General features: G+C 45.9%; 1 protein-coding gene across 5 annotated transcripts in view; it reads right to left on the reverse strand.

Moving 5' to 3' along the window:
• VPS13A (vacuolar protein sorting 13 homolog A) overlaps window positions 1-17,096 on the reverse strand; it is a 2,994,934-nt gene that overhangs the window by 2,710,154 nt on the left and 267,684 nt on the right. For all 5 annotated transcript variants that reach the window (XR_011280366.1, XR_011280367.1, XM_069625905.1 and 2 more), the window contains exon 7: window positions 16,901-16,960. Coding sequence is in view for 3 of the 5 variants with exons in the window: in XM_069625905.1 (XP_069482006.1) it covers window positions 16,901-16,960 (60 nt within the window). In the remaining 2 variants the exon portion in view is untranslated. The remainder of the gene's footprint in view (window positions 1-16,900; window positions 16,961-17,096) is intronic.

Genomic DNA, 17,096 nt, shown 5'->3' on the forward strand with positions numbered 1-17,096 from the left:
CAAGGGAGAAGGACCAATAAACCAAGTAGAGGAAGGAGAGGGCAGAGGGCTGTGGAGGAGGATTGCTGAGGGAGTGTCGAAGTTCAGGTATTGGTTGGTGAGAGAAAATGTTATTTGCGTGTGAGTATGCTTGCAAGCATGAAGACTAGCAGAGTAGGGAGTGAATGATAAGGTGACAGGGAGAGTGAACGGAGGGTGACTGTGAGTGGAGAGTAGTACTAGTGTGGCGATGAGAGCATAGTGCTGTAGTGATGGCAGAGTAGCAGTAGTGTGGAGAGGGAAGAGTAGCAGTGGTGTGAAGTGGGGAGAGTAGTAGTGGTGTGGGGTGAATAGTTGCACTGGTGTGGAAAGGGGAGGGTAGTAGAGAGAGAGAACATCGGAGGAAGAGAAGGGAAGAGCAAAAGGGAGGGAGAGACAAAGGAGAGTGGGAGAAAGGAGGGAAGGGGAGTATAAGGAAGGGAAAGGGGAAATAGTACAGAGTAAGGAATATACATGAATGAAAGGGAAGGGCCAAGTGGGGCCTGCATTAGTGAAAGGGACCTATCCTCATACTAAGTTGCAGTGGGGATCTGGGATAGGGACCACCTACATTGATCCCAGAGGGAGACCATTAGAAAGGGTGTTTGCCCTTAATCACCACCAGGCAGACAGAATTATCGACAGTAAGGGTTACAGATCTCTAGAGACAATACTGGGTTTGAAGGACACCAGAGCTAGGGCGGGAACCACCTGCAATAGACGAGAAAGGGAGGGAGGGAGGGATGGTCCTTAGCAAGCCCCTTTGCAATTTCTGTGATAAGAATCCTTGAACTGTTGGAGAGTTGGTGTATTCTTGAGGCCCTCTGTGACACTAGCAACTGACATAGGCAACCATTCACTGCCTCTCAACTGCACAATTACCCTGCTATTAGGTACTGAAAAGGGACAGCCTACCATGCTATGCCAATTTTGTATGCAATTGTGTATGGTTTAATGTAATATTAGTGCACATTTGTAAATAGTATTCATGAGTTAAACGCCTACCATTCTGCAATGTTTTACTCATGACCACTTATTACTGAGTTAATCCCACAGATTAACCGACTATGTGCCTCCCTGACCCCACAACAATTCACTTCCATCCCACTTAGGAATACCACCATACTCCTTTAAGGATCTGCAGTGCTCCAACTGGGACCTTAACCCTCTCTGTTGCCAGACAGGAACTCAACCAGACGCACACACATCACTTCATTCAAGCAAGACTGGAAGTCAGAGGGGAGGTCTATTAAGCCTCTGATGCGCTGCCAGAATCAGCCCCCAAAAGAACAAGGACTGGAAGGTGATGGGATGGGCTCTGGTTTCTAACTCACCAGCCATGACCATCCCCTCATCTACTCTCAGATATGCAACATGACTGGCAAAATCAAATAAGGAATTAATTGAACACGCAAGAAGATGGTCAACGCCACAAGCTTGCATAAATGTGAAAAGTTGTGCTATACAAAATTACACAAACATAGCTTAGGGTATGACCACCTTTACCGGATTACTGGAGCCATTGGCTTTCGGAGAACAGTGAGAGCTTTGGCCCACGATTCAAATAATTAAATTTTCCCTGAAATCAATATTTTACTGAAAATAATTAAGCTAATTTGTTTCAATCAAAAGAAATATACATTTACTGTGTCTGAACAGCTTTTCATATTACTGAACACTCTTCTTGCTCTCTGCTGCACTTAAAGGCCATTGCTATGGAGACATTACACTTTCAAGTGTTTCTGTCACTTCCCATTGTAAGATCGCAGCACATTTCAACTGCAACAGCCACATTTTAGATTCTTTGCAACCTTTAGAGCACATTTATTGATAGTATGCAAGTATGTACACGGCCGGATAAGAGTGCTGTGAATTGTACTTGGCTGATCCCATTAAACACTAGTAATCCTCTTTTAACAAAGAAGCAGATTGTTGAAACACAGGATAACAATACAATCGGTACAGGTCATGCTTATAAGGAGTACATTAAAATTACTTCCGTTTAAGCAGGCCACGAATAACTAACATCAGCAGAAAAGAGTTTGCATATCATGGATATTACTTGATAACATGGCCTAAATAGAGAAAAGGTATGATATAGAGCACTACTTAGAATGTCCAGCAAGGGTTTATGTCGGGTCCTTTTTTATGCATACTGTTCATCTCAAAATTTCAATTTAAGTGCAAAGGGAAGGAGGGTGGAGAATGATCTCAAACCCTACAGCCGGTTTGAAAATAAAAGTATAATTCCGGCTTCCACTCTGATTTAGTTTTAAGTAGGCCATCAAGTTGGTCTACCATCCATCAAACACTTAGCACACAGTTGGCATTGGAAAGCATGTATCAGCAAATAAGCAATAAGCCCAGCGCAAGCTCTATAGAGTAATCATATTGGGAGAAGAACTGCCATGAGCCTCTGGTTTACGAACATAATGTGTAGCATGCTCCAAAAGCACTCTACCGCTCCAAGTGGAGTCAGAAGGCTGACTGCCAGTTTGTAAGCGGATTGGAATTTCCATCTCCAAGGAGACCACACTTATTTTTGATCAAAGCAATTAAGCATAGATAGCCTCTGGTAACAAACATTAAAAGAAAAGTGGATGTAAGAGTACAACAATTCTACTACATAGCCTAAGTGTTCTGAAGTCTAGAAGCAGAGAGGTTCCACAACATAGAGTGTGATGCAAGAGCCATCGGAGTCCATCACAGAACAACGTTCGGGAGAATGTCTCAATAGTCCTTTTCAGGGGGAACATCTAACTAAGTGTATGGAAATAGTCACTGGTGTACTCCTCTGAAGTGAATATCCTGAGAAGACCTGATGCAATCGGACATCAATCTTTACTTGGGGGCATGCAGTAAAGCTGTCCCATGCATGACCAGCAAACTGGTCTGGGCGCCAAGGCAAACATTGACCTAGAGCTAATAATATGAACCACGTTACAAAAGGTTTGCATCGGGCGAAGTACAATTATGCATGGCATTAGCAGTAGGTCAGTTGTTGCCCCAATGCCAACAATGCAAAATTGACCTTGCGCCGGTGCAAAGTTCTGTAATATGGCTCCCACCTGCTACGCCTTGTTGGGAACCAGCTTAAAAAGATTCTCGACCTTGGAGGGTGCGACAGCCTATGCCAATTAGCTGCAGCTGGGGACGGAAGGACTTCAGCGCTGGAAGGATTGCTGGCAGCTCTAGTTAACTTGTGAGGAAGATTGTTTTTCGGTTTCCAAAGGCCAGAAGGTCCAAGCAACGTCCCTCGTACTCTATTCTGAATTACAAAGAATCCCATGTGATCTAGTCAAGCTTTTATAGCTGAACACATAGATGTAACACTACCACCAATACGTATTTTGTGAAGACGGCAGGGCTGCATTTATTCTTCATAAACTGCAAAAGGCAGACATTTTCTTTGCTGAACCACTGAGCATGACCTTCAAGCCAGATTCAACATGTGGAAGTTTACAATGTGAAAATGTACTTTAGAGTGAAAAGATCTAGAGTGGGTTGAAGACCATGTCCACATCAAAAAGGAGAAAGCCAAATGGACAAAATGGCTATTCCAACACGTCAAAACAAGGATAATGTACTGCAGGGTACACAGCATTCAAATTGTATGATATCTCACCCAAGACGGTGTGACTTCCCAGTGAATGACAAATCATCTTTGACATGCTGCAGCATGTCCCCTCTGAAAATATTAGGTTGTAAATGGTTGCCCTCTGGCATACTACACAAGTCTGAGGATAGACCATGATGTGTCCCAGAGATGATCTAAAACCCATAATAACCTTCAGACAGAGACTCACCGGTCACCAGTGTAGACCTTGCAGAATAGGACTAATATTCCTCAAGTGAGAAGCCTGTTGCAGTATTTGAACAGAACCATTCTGCATACGCAATCATTCAATATACATAGGTAGCGACAAAGTACCCGGCTTGGTGCTGCATGCCAGCAGTGCGGAGGTTTGCGGGGGGCTATGTTTTACTCAGGGAAAGTCCCCTTTGAAGATCACACCAAGATAATCAAGGTACAGTTTGAATATACCCACCATGCATGAGAGCTGGTGCAGGTCCCTTTAAGATAGTCTCACTATGCTATTTCCCTAAAACTGCTAACCAATTGCAGGCTAGCCCTTCCCACAAACTACAGATTGAGATGAGCAAACAGGGAAGAGTCAGGTCACTACAACACTACAAAAAGACCCACAGCTCAAGTCAGTTTGTGGATTGTTGGAGCAGAGAAAGTAGAGTATTTCAAAGTAGTTTGTAGGTGAGCAAAGGAAGAATTAGATAGACCAGAGGAGGAGACTGTAGGAGAAGAGCCTGGTAGTGGAGGAAAAGTAAGAAACTAGAAGGGGAGAAGGTGCTAGAGGAAATTGGGAGGGATTGGGAGAGATCAGCAGAAGGTTGGAGATTGGTTAAAGGTGGCCAAGGAAGATCCACAGACGTAGGTGGGAGAAGTGGTGGAAGGGGTTACTAGAGATAAGGAGGAGGTTAAAGGCTGGATGGATGAGGCGGGAGGCTTGTTGTAGGAGGTTGTGGAAAGTCATGAAAAAGATTGGTAGGAGGCAATTGGAGAGTTGGAAGATGTTGGGAAAGATCAGGAGGAGATTGGAGAATTATTAAAAGGATGCTGGGAAAGGATTCAAGGAGGCAGTTGTTGACCAATATTAGGCAGCGAAAGTAGGTGTAGTCAGGGAAAGGGTCAGAGGGAAAATGTTATACCACAGCAGGAGGTAGTACTACAGTAGGAGTAAAAAGGAGTCAAGGACAGAGACACAGGTGGCATGAAGGAAAATAATGAAAGTGGCATAGGAAACAAGGAGCATAAGTATCCAGGAAGAGAGGAACCCAAGAAGGGTGGTTCTGGGCTTGGTATGAAACCCCAATCTAAAGTCATGAGACCCTGACCAGAGGTGTTGGACCCAAGGTGAGTGGCAGAACAAGCTCTTGACGATGGAGCGATGAGAGCGACCCGAGTCAGAGCAGGACAGCTTGAGGATTTACCCAGGTCACAGCAGTCCAAACCAGAACTTCACACCTGAAGGGTAGAGTGACCTGCGTCCCGATATACCTAAAGAGCTGTTCTGTAGCCATTTTGGACTGAACAGGAAGGCAGTAGAGAAGAGTTATGACCCAGAACGAGTGTCCAGAAAGACAAAAGATACTCATTCACCTTACAGGAGAGTACTCTCCTGTACTGTGCAGTCTTACTAAGGGGAACATTTGGGGAACACTTCAAGGGAAAATGCAAGCCCTAGAAAGCCTGCACTGAAGACACTTTAAAGAAAGGGGTGGGGAGGTGGAAGTGTCTTTCCAACCCCACACCGGCAACCCAGTGTGAACCATTTAGGAGTTTTCATAGACCCTTACTCCTTCCAAAGGTATCAAGTTGTCCCTTTTCCTAGATAATTATGGGCATTCTATGTTACTTAATAAAACCCTCAATCAGACATTGCAGACTAGTGTAGTCTTAACTCAGCATCCATCCTGACAGCTTTGGATAAAAATGTGCTGGAAAAAAAGGTATGAGTCAGAGATTCTAGGTTGGAAGATGACATGAAGGGACACAAACCAGTCAAGATAAACAAACCCAGCCTTAACTGCAACAACTTGTGCAAGCCTATTAAGGTTATTGTCAAACAGGATGTCTAGAGTAAGACTGCAAATGGGTAACAGAGAGGGGTTCTGTTGCATTAATTCATTACAGCTCGCCCTGCCCTTGTTCCAACCTCAGGCATTGCTCAGAACTAACGAATATGATTTCCATCTGTATTTCATTTTACAAATATGCCTCCATCGAAGTGTTTTTTAAGAAAAATACTTTTATTGATGTTATACAAACCAAACCATACAAACCAAACAAGCAGTATAATCATAACAGTTCCATCATACATCATTTTATCCTAAACACTGCTCCCTCAATCCCCCCTCCACCCCATGAGCCTATTTGTTATTCTCATTCAATGACGGTTACATGCGGCGGGGTCTCATTTTCTTCGGAGTCTGTTGGGTCAGGTATTACTCCAAACAATTCTGCTATTAGTGATTTCCATGCCAACAAGGTGCCCGCCTCCTCTTCACCAAACCCACTGCTCGCTTCTCGCCATACCACTGTTTCAGTCTCCGCCCATTTCTGCAATTCCGTCCACCATACATCTACCCGCGGATTATGGCATTTCTTGCATCCCATGGCAATCCTTCGGTTTGCGAGCACATACACCAGATCCTTCAGTTTCTCAACATGCTTAGGTTTCCGTGATTTGGGGAACCCGCCCAGTAAGCAGGCCCAGGCCGTGTCTATAGCGAGCGTAACCCCTCTATCTGCCAATTTCTGAGCTATTTCCCCCAAAAAACTCTCAATTATTGGGCATGACCAAAACATGTGTGCCATGTCGGCATTGTCTAGATTACATTTAGGACATGCTGGTCTTCCAGTATTTCGAAACTTAGATATCCTCAAGGGGGTCATGTATGCCCTAACCTCCATCGAAGTGTTAATTTCAGACTAACAGACTGTTGGGTATTCCAGGGCCATCTCAGTTTGCTGTGGAATGAGACATGCATCTGTGGAGCAGTGGTGAAGAATATATTCGGTTCTATGTGAAAATGTCGCCTGCATCCCCTGAAATCCTTCCGCACACATTATAGGATGGGTATTAATTACTATCCTAACTCCAGTCCAAGAATATTTGGGGAAAGTGCTTGATTTCCGTGGTAGTGCAAATTTGGGGAAATGTTGCCCACCGGCAACCTTTTCCCAGGTGACTATGACTGGATACCATATACTATACTAACGCACATGCAGGATAATGCCCCTCTGTCAGCAGATCTGGCAATCAAATTACTCTCCACAGAATTGCGCTAGGAATAATAGCCTAATTTCAATATTTTGTAAGACTGGTGAAGAAAGATGTACATAGGGCATTCCCTGTCCAGTACAAAACAGCATTTGCTAAGGAGTCTTTAGTATTTGCAAATACCCATCCTGGACATGTGCAGGAGAAATTCAACAGATCTGTAAAGTGGTTGGCCAGTCAGCGTCATCAAGAGATTTAGATCTAATCGCACACCCTTGTATTCAGTGGGTATTGAGTAGAGTATGAAGGAGTCTGCTGAACATGACTCACTATGTTCTAGACTCCTGCCAGATGCACAGCAACAAGAGAGTAGTCCTGGAACAATGTCAATCTCAGGGTCTAAAGGTAGACAGCGTACATTGGAAGAATTAGTGTCTATCTGCTTCTTCAGGCAGAACATACAATGGTGGGAGGCATACACTAGAACCACACTGAAGTGAAGAAAAGGAAGAAACTAGAAGTCTGGGAGATCATATTTTACGCAAATAATTATTAGATTTTTGGTTGGGCAGAAAACATTTTGATTTGTTTGTGAATGGGACTGGTCGATACAGGAAGTTAAAATTGATATCTTAGTAGGGCATGGCCAGCAGCCGCATGGAGCCAACATGAAACCAAGCAGCTCCTGTGCGTCTCGGCATGCTGATGCTGCTCCTGAAATCGAACGGCCCCCCAAATCCTGTTGAACCAGAAGGGAACCGCCCCAGGTTGAGGCACTTGTAGATGGGGCACCTCATGCTGAAGGGATCCCCCCCCCCTGGAGAGATGAAATGAATTACAGAGCGGATGGCCAAGATGGCAGCTGCTGGGCAGAGCGGCTCAGTAACGGAGGAGTGGCCAGAGACACGAGCAAAGCAGACTGGCGGGAATCCCGGGTGTAGCGAGGTGCCGAGCTTCCCACTCCTTGGGTGATACGGGAAGGGAGGGTGGAACATCCCATCCTCAGGTTGGCGGAGGAGCGAAGGTGCAGGCATAGAGGAGGGGAAGAGGAGCAGGGGACGCAGGCGTAGTGAGGCCAAGGTGCTCCGAACCGTGTGGATGGGCAATATGGCTCAATCTATGGCCCTGATTTTGGAGGAGATACGAAGTAGCAGGGCAGCATTGGAGAGTAAAATTGGGAAGGTAGGAGCGGATATCTCCCTGATATGTGTGGACCTGCAGAAGGTGCCTGACAGGACAAAAGAGGCGGAGGGGAGAAACTCCATGATGGAGGACGACGTGCGGCAATGAAAAAACAGATATCGCTCTTGCAGGGCACATCAGCTAGAATGGAGCGCCAAGCAGAGGACGGCGAAGTGCACTCAAGGAGAAACAATATTTGAACTGTCTGCCTCCCTGAGAGAACAGAGGGGGAAATCAATGGAGAGTTTTCTGGAAAAATGGCTCTTCCAAACATTCAGAGGGGTTTGCAGGTATTCCTTCTCTGTTGAGAGAGCGCAACCGGGGACCTTCCGACGTGTTACCATAGCCAGGCTCCTCAACTTTAGAGACAGGGATGCCATTCTATAGAGGACGAGAGCAGGATGGGCCCGGCACTGGTTGGCAATGCCAGAGCGACTTGGTTGCCCAGATTTACAAGGGAAGTCCTGAGACAGTGAATCATTTCAGGGGGTGAAAAGCAAACTGCGAAAGAGGGGTATTAGATATATGCTCCTCTTCTTGGCAAAGTTGAAGGTGTTAATGGAGGGAAGGGCGTTCAACACCCTCCACTAAGTATGGAATAGGATTGAGCTAGCTGGGGCAAATGAGCGCCAAGAATGCACAAAGGAGAAGGTGTGTGGGGAGGTGGATGGGCAACCAGAGCTGAGGGTAGCGCAGGGGATGTGGGGGGAGAACTGGCTGCGACTCCCAGGGGTCTGCCGATGGAAGCACAGGAGGGACCGAGCATGGTGGAGAATGGAACCTTGAGGGTGGAATGAGTTGTGTGTTCCGAACAGCGTACTTGATTAATTGAGGCATTATAATTCTGTGCGTTTGATGGCTACAGGGGTCCTTTTGGAAGTGGAGAGGTACTGGGCCATAGACCCTGGTTGTCCGGGGTTGACGAATTCTTAATTGATGACCGTACTGAGGGCACGTCGGGTCTCGAGGAGGGTACTTGTGATTAGGGGAGGAGATTGCAGGTTGGCAAAGAGGGGGCGGGGGTCTTCAAATTAGTTATGAGTCGGGGGAAGCTGCTGGCTTAGAAGCAGTTAAAGGCAAGGGGTTCAGGGAGCAGTATTCTCATTGGCTTGTTATGTTACACAGACCGATTGGCTGTGTCCTTGCTTGTTGGTTTTGGGTAAAGGAATTTTGGGGTGGGGGGGCGACAGATGCTTCTGAGGTTAGGAAGTGTGGATGGTTGTTCATCTGGGGTGAGGGGGAAAAGGAATAGGGGTAATGGACAATCAGTGCCTGGGAAGAGGGCGGGTGGCAAAAGCCTACCGTTTGCACCGCAAGATATTACCTGGGTGGGGAGGTGACATGACTGTTAAGGACACAATGGGGGAGTTAACGATGAAGTGTATGTTCTGGAATGTGAATGGGCTGGGGGACAAGATCAAGAGGGGTGCAGTATTTAAATTTCTGTGACATCATAGCCCAGATGTGGTTATGTTACAGGAGACGCATCTTCAGGGTGCCAACTGTAAATTCCTGGGGAGGAACCTGTACTCAACAGTATTCCAATACAAAAATGGAACACCAGATGGCTCATGGCTGATGACCGGGTCGCTATTTATGTGTAGTCTGGGAAAATGGGTCAGGAACTCGTCGCTTTGGTAAATGTGTATGTCTCTCCTCCAGTTAAAGATGATTTACTGAAGGCTGTGAGACATGCTCCTGGATGTGGAATCAGATATGTTACTAGTAGGGGGAGACTTTAATGATACAATGAATGATAGGGACTGACAGAGCAGGGCCATGTAGAAGCGTAGTCAGCCCACAAAGCTATATGAATGGGCTGGGGTGCTGGACCTGGTTGATGTTTAGCGAGAAAAACACCCGACCGGAAAGAGTTTTTCATTTCACTCAGTCAAGAATCGCCAATTTTTGTTCCTACCAAGGATGAGGTTCGCAGAGTTAGAAGGATGTAGTATCTACCTAGGCGTCTTTTGGATCATTCCCCACTGTTATTGGAATAGAGACTGGGTAAAGCCCAACCACATTGGGGTGCAGCGAGCGTTTGAATGTATATCAGCTGTTGTTACCAGATATGGGTGACATTCTAGGGGTGGCTACAGACAACTATTTTGCAGACAATAAGGGCACAGTGGATAGCACTGACTCTCTGGGAGGCCTATAATAATGCGGTAATAAAGGGAAAAGGCCATCACAGAAGTAAGGAAAAGGTCAAGGGATAAAATACAGGAACAGGTTGCGGTCGAATCCAAGGTGAGGGAATGGAGGAGAAATGTGCAGGCGACGACTAGGAGGGGCTGCATAGGGAGTTGCGCAGGGCACAGGACAAGGTGAAGACATTGGCTCTTGATGATGCAAGGCATTCAAGTTGGTTGAGTAGAGGTATGGTGTATGAGCAGGGAGTCAAAACTGGCAGACTGTTGGCATGGACAGTCAAGGAGAAAGAGCAGCATAGGTGGGTTTCAGCCATCAGATATGAATTGGGGGCCTTCAGGGTTAAGGATGAGGAGATTGCGACACTTTTGCTGCGTCCTACGCCAAATTGTATACAAGAATTCCAAATCGAGAGGAGATGGAGATGGCGACATATTAGGAGGCTCTCCCACTGCAGAGTATTTCTTTAGTTCAAAGGGAGGCCATGGAAGATGACTGACGCGGTCGGAAATAGAGCGTAGTGTTGCACAGTTGCAGTCGGGGGAAGCCCCTAGCCCCAACTGGTCTCCCCATGGAGCTTTGGAAGCTTTTGGGGGATAGAAGGAGTTGCTGCATGCTCGATATACTGCAGGAGAGCAGAGCCACAGGAAGTTTGTCCCCTGACCTACGAGACTCAGTCATGACTCTTGTACACAAAAAAGGGAGGGACACAGAATTGTGCAAATCATACAGACTGATTTCTCAATGGAGAGGTTAAAATATTGGCCAAGGTGCTTGCAAACCCATTATTGACAGTCCTCCCCACCTGATCGAGAGAGATCAGAACGGTTCCAAGCTGGGAAGAACGACACGCCTTAACTTGAGGAGACTGTTCAGTATGTTTACCTCGGTTGGCTGGCGGCCAGAAACAATCAGAGGCGATTCTGTCCTGGGATTCCTACGAAGCCTTTGACTATGTGGACCGGGCCTTCTGGCTGGCGGTTCTGGCAAGGATGGGCTTTGGCACAAAATTTATCGACTGGATAAAACTGTTGTATGGCTAGCCCGACGGCATGGGTTATGGTGAACGGAAGGCTGTCAGTTCCCTTTGCCCTGCACTGTTAATCAACCCACTGGCTGAAGCTGTGAGAAGCAATAACGTGTTTAGGGGTGTTGGTGGGCCCGGATGGTCATGGGGATAAGAGCTGCCTCTTTATTTATTTATTTATTTGTTTATCACATACACAAGTGAAGTGATTCAAAGCGCCGACAATGTGCTCCTACACATGAGAAACCTTGAGAGAACGGTACCCAGAGTGGGTGAACTGTTCCGTAACTATGGCAACTTTAGTAGCCTGCCGATCCATTGGGGAAAGTCAGTGTATTTTGTTCTCACGGGGGGCGGGGGGAACAAGAAGATCACTTCCACAGGGGAGCTCGAACCCACTAGAAATCCATTCAGGGGAGTCATGATAGCGGGGTCCTGTGAAGAGTTATTTCGGTTGAACTTGGATCTGCTGGTGGCCGAGTTCCTTCAGGAGGTGGAGGGATGGAAGGACCTTCCGTTGTCCCTCTTGAGTAAATTGTCACTGTTTAAAATGATCTAATCCCCAAAATGTCTTTATATTTTACAGGTATCACCATATAAAATACCAACAGGGGAATTTGAATACGTTTATAAGGGGTTGAGGCGTATGCTCTGGGGGTGACAACCCCTAGGATAGCCTTGATACGCTAAGGAATTCAATCTGGGAGGTGAGAGGGGGGCTGAATCTTCCAAATCAGCAGAAATATTTTTGGGTCATTCAGTTCGTGGCTGTAAATGATTTTTTTTCTCTGGCGTGTGGGGATCCTGTTGGACAGGAAAGAAGTGAGAGGAAAGGGACGGTATCCAGAGGAGTTACCTCAGTCAGGCAAATTGGTGGTTAAGGTGTGGCAGCCATTAATGGACAAAACAAGAGATGGAAGGAGGCTGGCTCTAGACCAACCACTTTGGGGGAACAGACTGATCCCGGAGTTGAGAGGGCATAGGCAGCAATGTTGGGTGATGATAGTATACAGATAATGTTAATTTTGTTGGCTTTCTGTATGATGGTCACATTGCTGTCTGGCATGTTGATCATTTGCAAGTTGACACCTGTAGACCTTAAAAAAGGTTATTTAAAAAAAATGTTTTTAAAGGCATGTCTTCAAGTAGATTTGCATTACAGGACTGCAAAGACTGGAGGGGGGTATATGTACGTCTGCCCTCTATATGGTAGGGTAAAGGCACAGAACACCCAAGCCAAGGTTCTCTATCTGCAGCAATAGACGAGCAGCCAGGCTTAAGCTTTCAGGAGGTGATGCAGGCTGGTTCTTAAGTACATTGAGTCCGCAAGTCCCCACAAAGGAATGCACACACACTATGTTAGGTGATAACAGCTTCTTTACATATAGTAAGGTTTCCACCAATAACAGATATACATATAAATAATAACACTTTGTACTTGGAAATACTTATTCAAAGAATGCCAAATATATACACTATATGGTACCACACAACACTTACATTCAGTAAGAAATGCACTAACTGCAGACAGTTTTAAATAGGCATGTGAATTCTTAAGTGAGGTGTATCAGCATAGAATAGGGAAGAAAGGCAGGTTAGTTGTGAACAGCGGTAGAATGCTATCTTTAGTCTAGATATACAATTATGTGTGAATATTTCCCCCCTCCTCCGGCCCCCGTGGGCAACCTGTGAGAGAAAAGTTAGGGAGTTGCTTATCTTGTCTTTTACAGCTCAGTCCAATAATGTTCAATAAACATCTGCTTTCTTTTAAGAGGTTCTACCGCCCCAAACTACCTGAGAGGCCACAGGAGAACAGGATCCAAGCCGAAACTGCAACTCCTGGATGTCTCCTGAGGCTAAAAGATGCTCTTTCACGTCACAGTACCTTTGGTGCCTTGGCAGGTGAAGTGGCAGTGTTTCTTGGTTTCACTCGATGACTCCCTCCGAGGATGGACTCCCCTTGGAAGAAGGAGCCACTGGCATGCTGAGTCCGCAAGAAAAATAGAACCAAAGTATTTCTGAAGTGCAGCAGTTTTGCTCTTCGCGGTGGTCTCCTTTGGTCGACAATGTAACCGACTGAAGAAGTCCTGTGAAGTTGAAACTTGCTGTGGGATCCTTAAAGGGTTGGCAGATGAGAGTAAGACTCCTGGGAGCATTCTATGTCTCCTGGCGGCGATGGGTGAATAGGGCACTTTTGGTGTCGGGCTTCGGAATATCAAGTTTTTCCAACTTTCGTTTCCTCTGGTGCTGCAGCTGCAGTACGGACATCTGGATGGCTTCTGGCGATCTGGACTCGACCACTGGAGTGGACCTCGGACCTTCCTCTGCGCTCACTGACTCTGGACCCTCTCCGGCAGGAAAAAGTGGCCAGTGATGATGGCAAGGATGTCCTTTGAAACGTTCTTAGACAGTTTGGGATGTTCGCAGCTCCGGGTGTCCAGCAGCACTATGCCAGGGTACCCACTCTTCTGGGCGGTAGACAGCAACGGTTTCCAGCAGTCACAATACGCACCTCTGGACCCTCAGTGCCAGCAATGGACTTCTTTGACTTGAGATGTCCGGGTACTCCTCTTCAGGACTCACAAAGACCGCTTCTCCGGACCACAGGCACACAGGACTGGCTTCCAGGGTACTTCGATGAAGAGTAGCACTTTGCATGATGGTCCCTCGTAGCTCGGGGAGAGGTCTCCTTTTCAGGTCCTTTCTGGATCAGTCCTTAGAAGAACACTGCAGCTTTTGGATTACACAAAGAAAATGCAGCGCAGACTTCTCCTCCAGCTGGTCTTCAAGGAACAGCTTCTTCTTACTTCAACTTCTGAACAAATTCGTAAGTGAGAGGTCCCCAGATATACACATCTGCTTCCCATTCACTCTGACTGAGACAGGCTCAGTCAGCCATTCCACAGACAGGCAGCCAATCAGGCTCACAGGTATTCGGGCCATTCACTCCACCCAGACACCCATAACAAAGAACGTGGATTGGGGTAAGCACCCAGCCTTTCAGCACACTACACTGCATTCATGTCGGTTTCAGTTAGGGCTGTCTCATTCATTGCGTCACACACACAGAAACCAGACACCCACAACACAGAATCTGAGTTCACTTCTGACTCCACTCACAGGTCCCACCCCTAGGGCTACCCACAACACACAGCCTCTAGGAAGGCTCCAGTTAGTCAGTCTGACAAGAGGCCGCCCCAGAGCCATACATGGTATTTCCACCTAACAGCCAGACAGGAGGAAGGGACAGAGTCAGGGCTTCCCAGGACTTCGGGAAACGAGGTAAAAGGCAACAGAAACCAAGAGGCAACAGGGGACATCTTGCCCTCCAGCAGGAACCGATTGCTTCCTATGGCAAGGTATGGGTGTCCCAAAATGGAGGTCACTCAGAGCCACTGCCAAGTCAGCAAGTAGCTGCCACCAGCCCATACCCTGCTCTGTGGGTAGCACACAGGTGCCCAAAAACAAACAAAAGGGGTGCAAGGGTGTATCCCCACCCAGGGGTGCTATAAGGGAATGCCATGGGTGTTGGAAACATGAAGAGCTACACTGCCAGAGGTCCAGCTGGAAAACACACACAGAAATGTGGTAGGACAAGGACCAGGAGGCCCTGTCCCTCCATAAGGCATTTCCAGTATCACAGGAACCCTCGGAAAACCAGTACGTTATGAATGGAATACTTCAGCCAGTGATTCTCCCCCCCTGGGAATTTTTTGTTCACTGCTTAGTTCATTTTTTGCAACCCCACACTGAAAACAGATTTACATATGGGGTCAATTTCAGTAACACTTCTAACCAGAAGACAAACTGGGGTGAGGGCACCATGCACAACATTTGTACTTATTTGTGTATATTTAAAGATGGTGAGCATAGGAAATTATGAGCATAGGAACATACCAGCTTGGGGTGCAATCATGTGGCTGGGAGTTTAACAATGCAAGAACAGATGCATTGAAGGTTAGGATACAGTGACCAGCTAGTGAGCAGGGAAGTGTGGTACACAAGAGCGGTTGGTACTTTGCCATTTACACGTATGCAAGGATGGTGGGGCAGGCTGGATGATCAAGTGGGAGTGTTATCGGACCACTAGGGTGTTTTGTTCGAGGCAATTGAGGTACCTTTTAAGGGCAGTCTTGAATCTAGAGGAGAGAAAAACTTGATGTCAGGGGGAGGGGAGACAGGAGGGTGAAGGAGTGAAAGCAGGTGGTAGTGCAAGGAGGAGGGGGAACAGAGAGAGGGTCTGGAGGACTTTGGATTTCAAAGTGGGGGGGGGTTAGCAGCAGGAGATTCCATGAACCAGGTGGGGTGACAGTCCTTTGAACTTACTTGAAGACAAGAAGGAAATTAAATGCGTAACAACTGTGCATTGACAGTCATCCCACATGGAGGTGGTGCACAGAAGTGGGTGAGGATCAAAGATGTTGAAGAGGATGCAGTTGGCAGAGTTCATTACCTTGTCAAGCATGGGTAAGAACTACAGTCAAAAAGGTGTGGTGCTTCGCTTTGCAAAGTGAGTACTGTACAGACTGCTGATTAGGTAGGTGTATATAGGCTTCCCCAAAGCCTATACACGTAAATATTGAAGACAAGTTACGCCTCAATCCATGTGCATGTCCCCAACTGCTAAAAGCACATTAGCTATGAATGAACTTTGAATAAAGATGCAAGTTATCAGTCTACGTAGTTGTGTCTCCTCTCTCATAAATAAGGATAAGTCGTTCTTCAAATTCATGAAACTATTTATTCCATATTATAACAAATGAAACCATCTGTGGTTAGAATATTTTTTTTTTAACAGATGCCCAAATTATTTTTTTTCTCAAATTCACAAAGGAAGTACCGTTGGGTGATGGAGGGAAATGAAGATTTGAAGGTCATTGTCAAAGAGATGACGAAAACTAAGTAGGAGATGAGTTACAAAGGGATGAGGTGGAGGGATAGATTAGGAGTTACAAAGGGATGAGGTGGAGGGATAGATTAGGAGAGTGTAGAACCATGAGGGATCACCAATGAAAGGGGAATGGCATTGGATTTTTCAGAGTTCCAGGTGACAGTAACAGATTGGCATTCACAGCCCACGTCCTGGTGAACACGGGAGGGGCACAATAAACCCCTTATCCGGACAAGCCCTGGAACCACAAGACCACTACAGTGTCAATTAGCGCCATAGTGGTCCTATAACCGAAAATAAAAAATAATAAAATAAAAAAAGCCTATTAAAATTCATCAGATTCTTAATTGAACTTAAGAAACACACAAGGGGTCTCACAGTTTGCACTACTTGATAACTGAAGAGATGAGGGAGAGTATACCACACTCACTATCAGAGCACCTATATGCAAGCTCCATTTAGATGGTGTTAATAATCATCAGCCTTAAACAAAGGTCTAAAAGATAGAACCTTACAGATTACGTTCTGGTGCGCATTTCATACATTTTTGGTGACTTTAATGGAACAAGTTCTCTGCAGCACAGTATTCATGGAGTCATTTTGCAATGTATTGAACTGTGCATATTATTAGTTCCAGAAGATTGATTTAAAAAAAATACAAACGTAATGGTAGCCGTGTTGAGATAAAACAAACACCAGCGTTAAAAAAACAAATCATGATTTTCTTCATCGACTGCAATTCATTCAATCCTTTTCACTGTTAGATAAATGTACCTCAAAGTTATGTAACGAAAATAGATTAAAGACAGACAATTAAGTTGTACACAATACCTGTAGACTGAGATTCTGAAGAGAGACTCCAAAGGATAGTGGACTTTCATGATTCGTGACCTAAAAAAATATAAGACTTAATACATTTCAGAAGACCAAGATCCATTTTACTTTGGTTTTTACACTAAATATTTAACAAAGCAAGGAGTAATTTTAACATGATGACCCATAGGTGTATTTCAACGAAAGAAAGCTT

Source organism: Ambystoma mexicanum, chromosome 6p (assembly GCF_040938575.1).
Source record: "Ambystoma mexicanum isolate Mex_15411 chromosome 6p, UKY_AmexF1_1, whole genome shotgun sequence".
NCBI lineage: Eukaryota > Metazoa > Chordata > Amphibia > Caudata > Ambystomatidae > Ambystoma > Ambystoma mexicanum.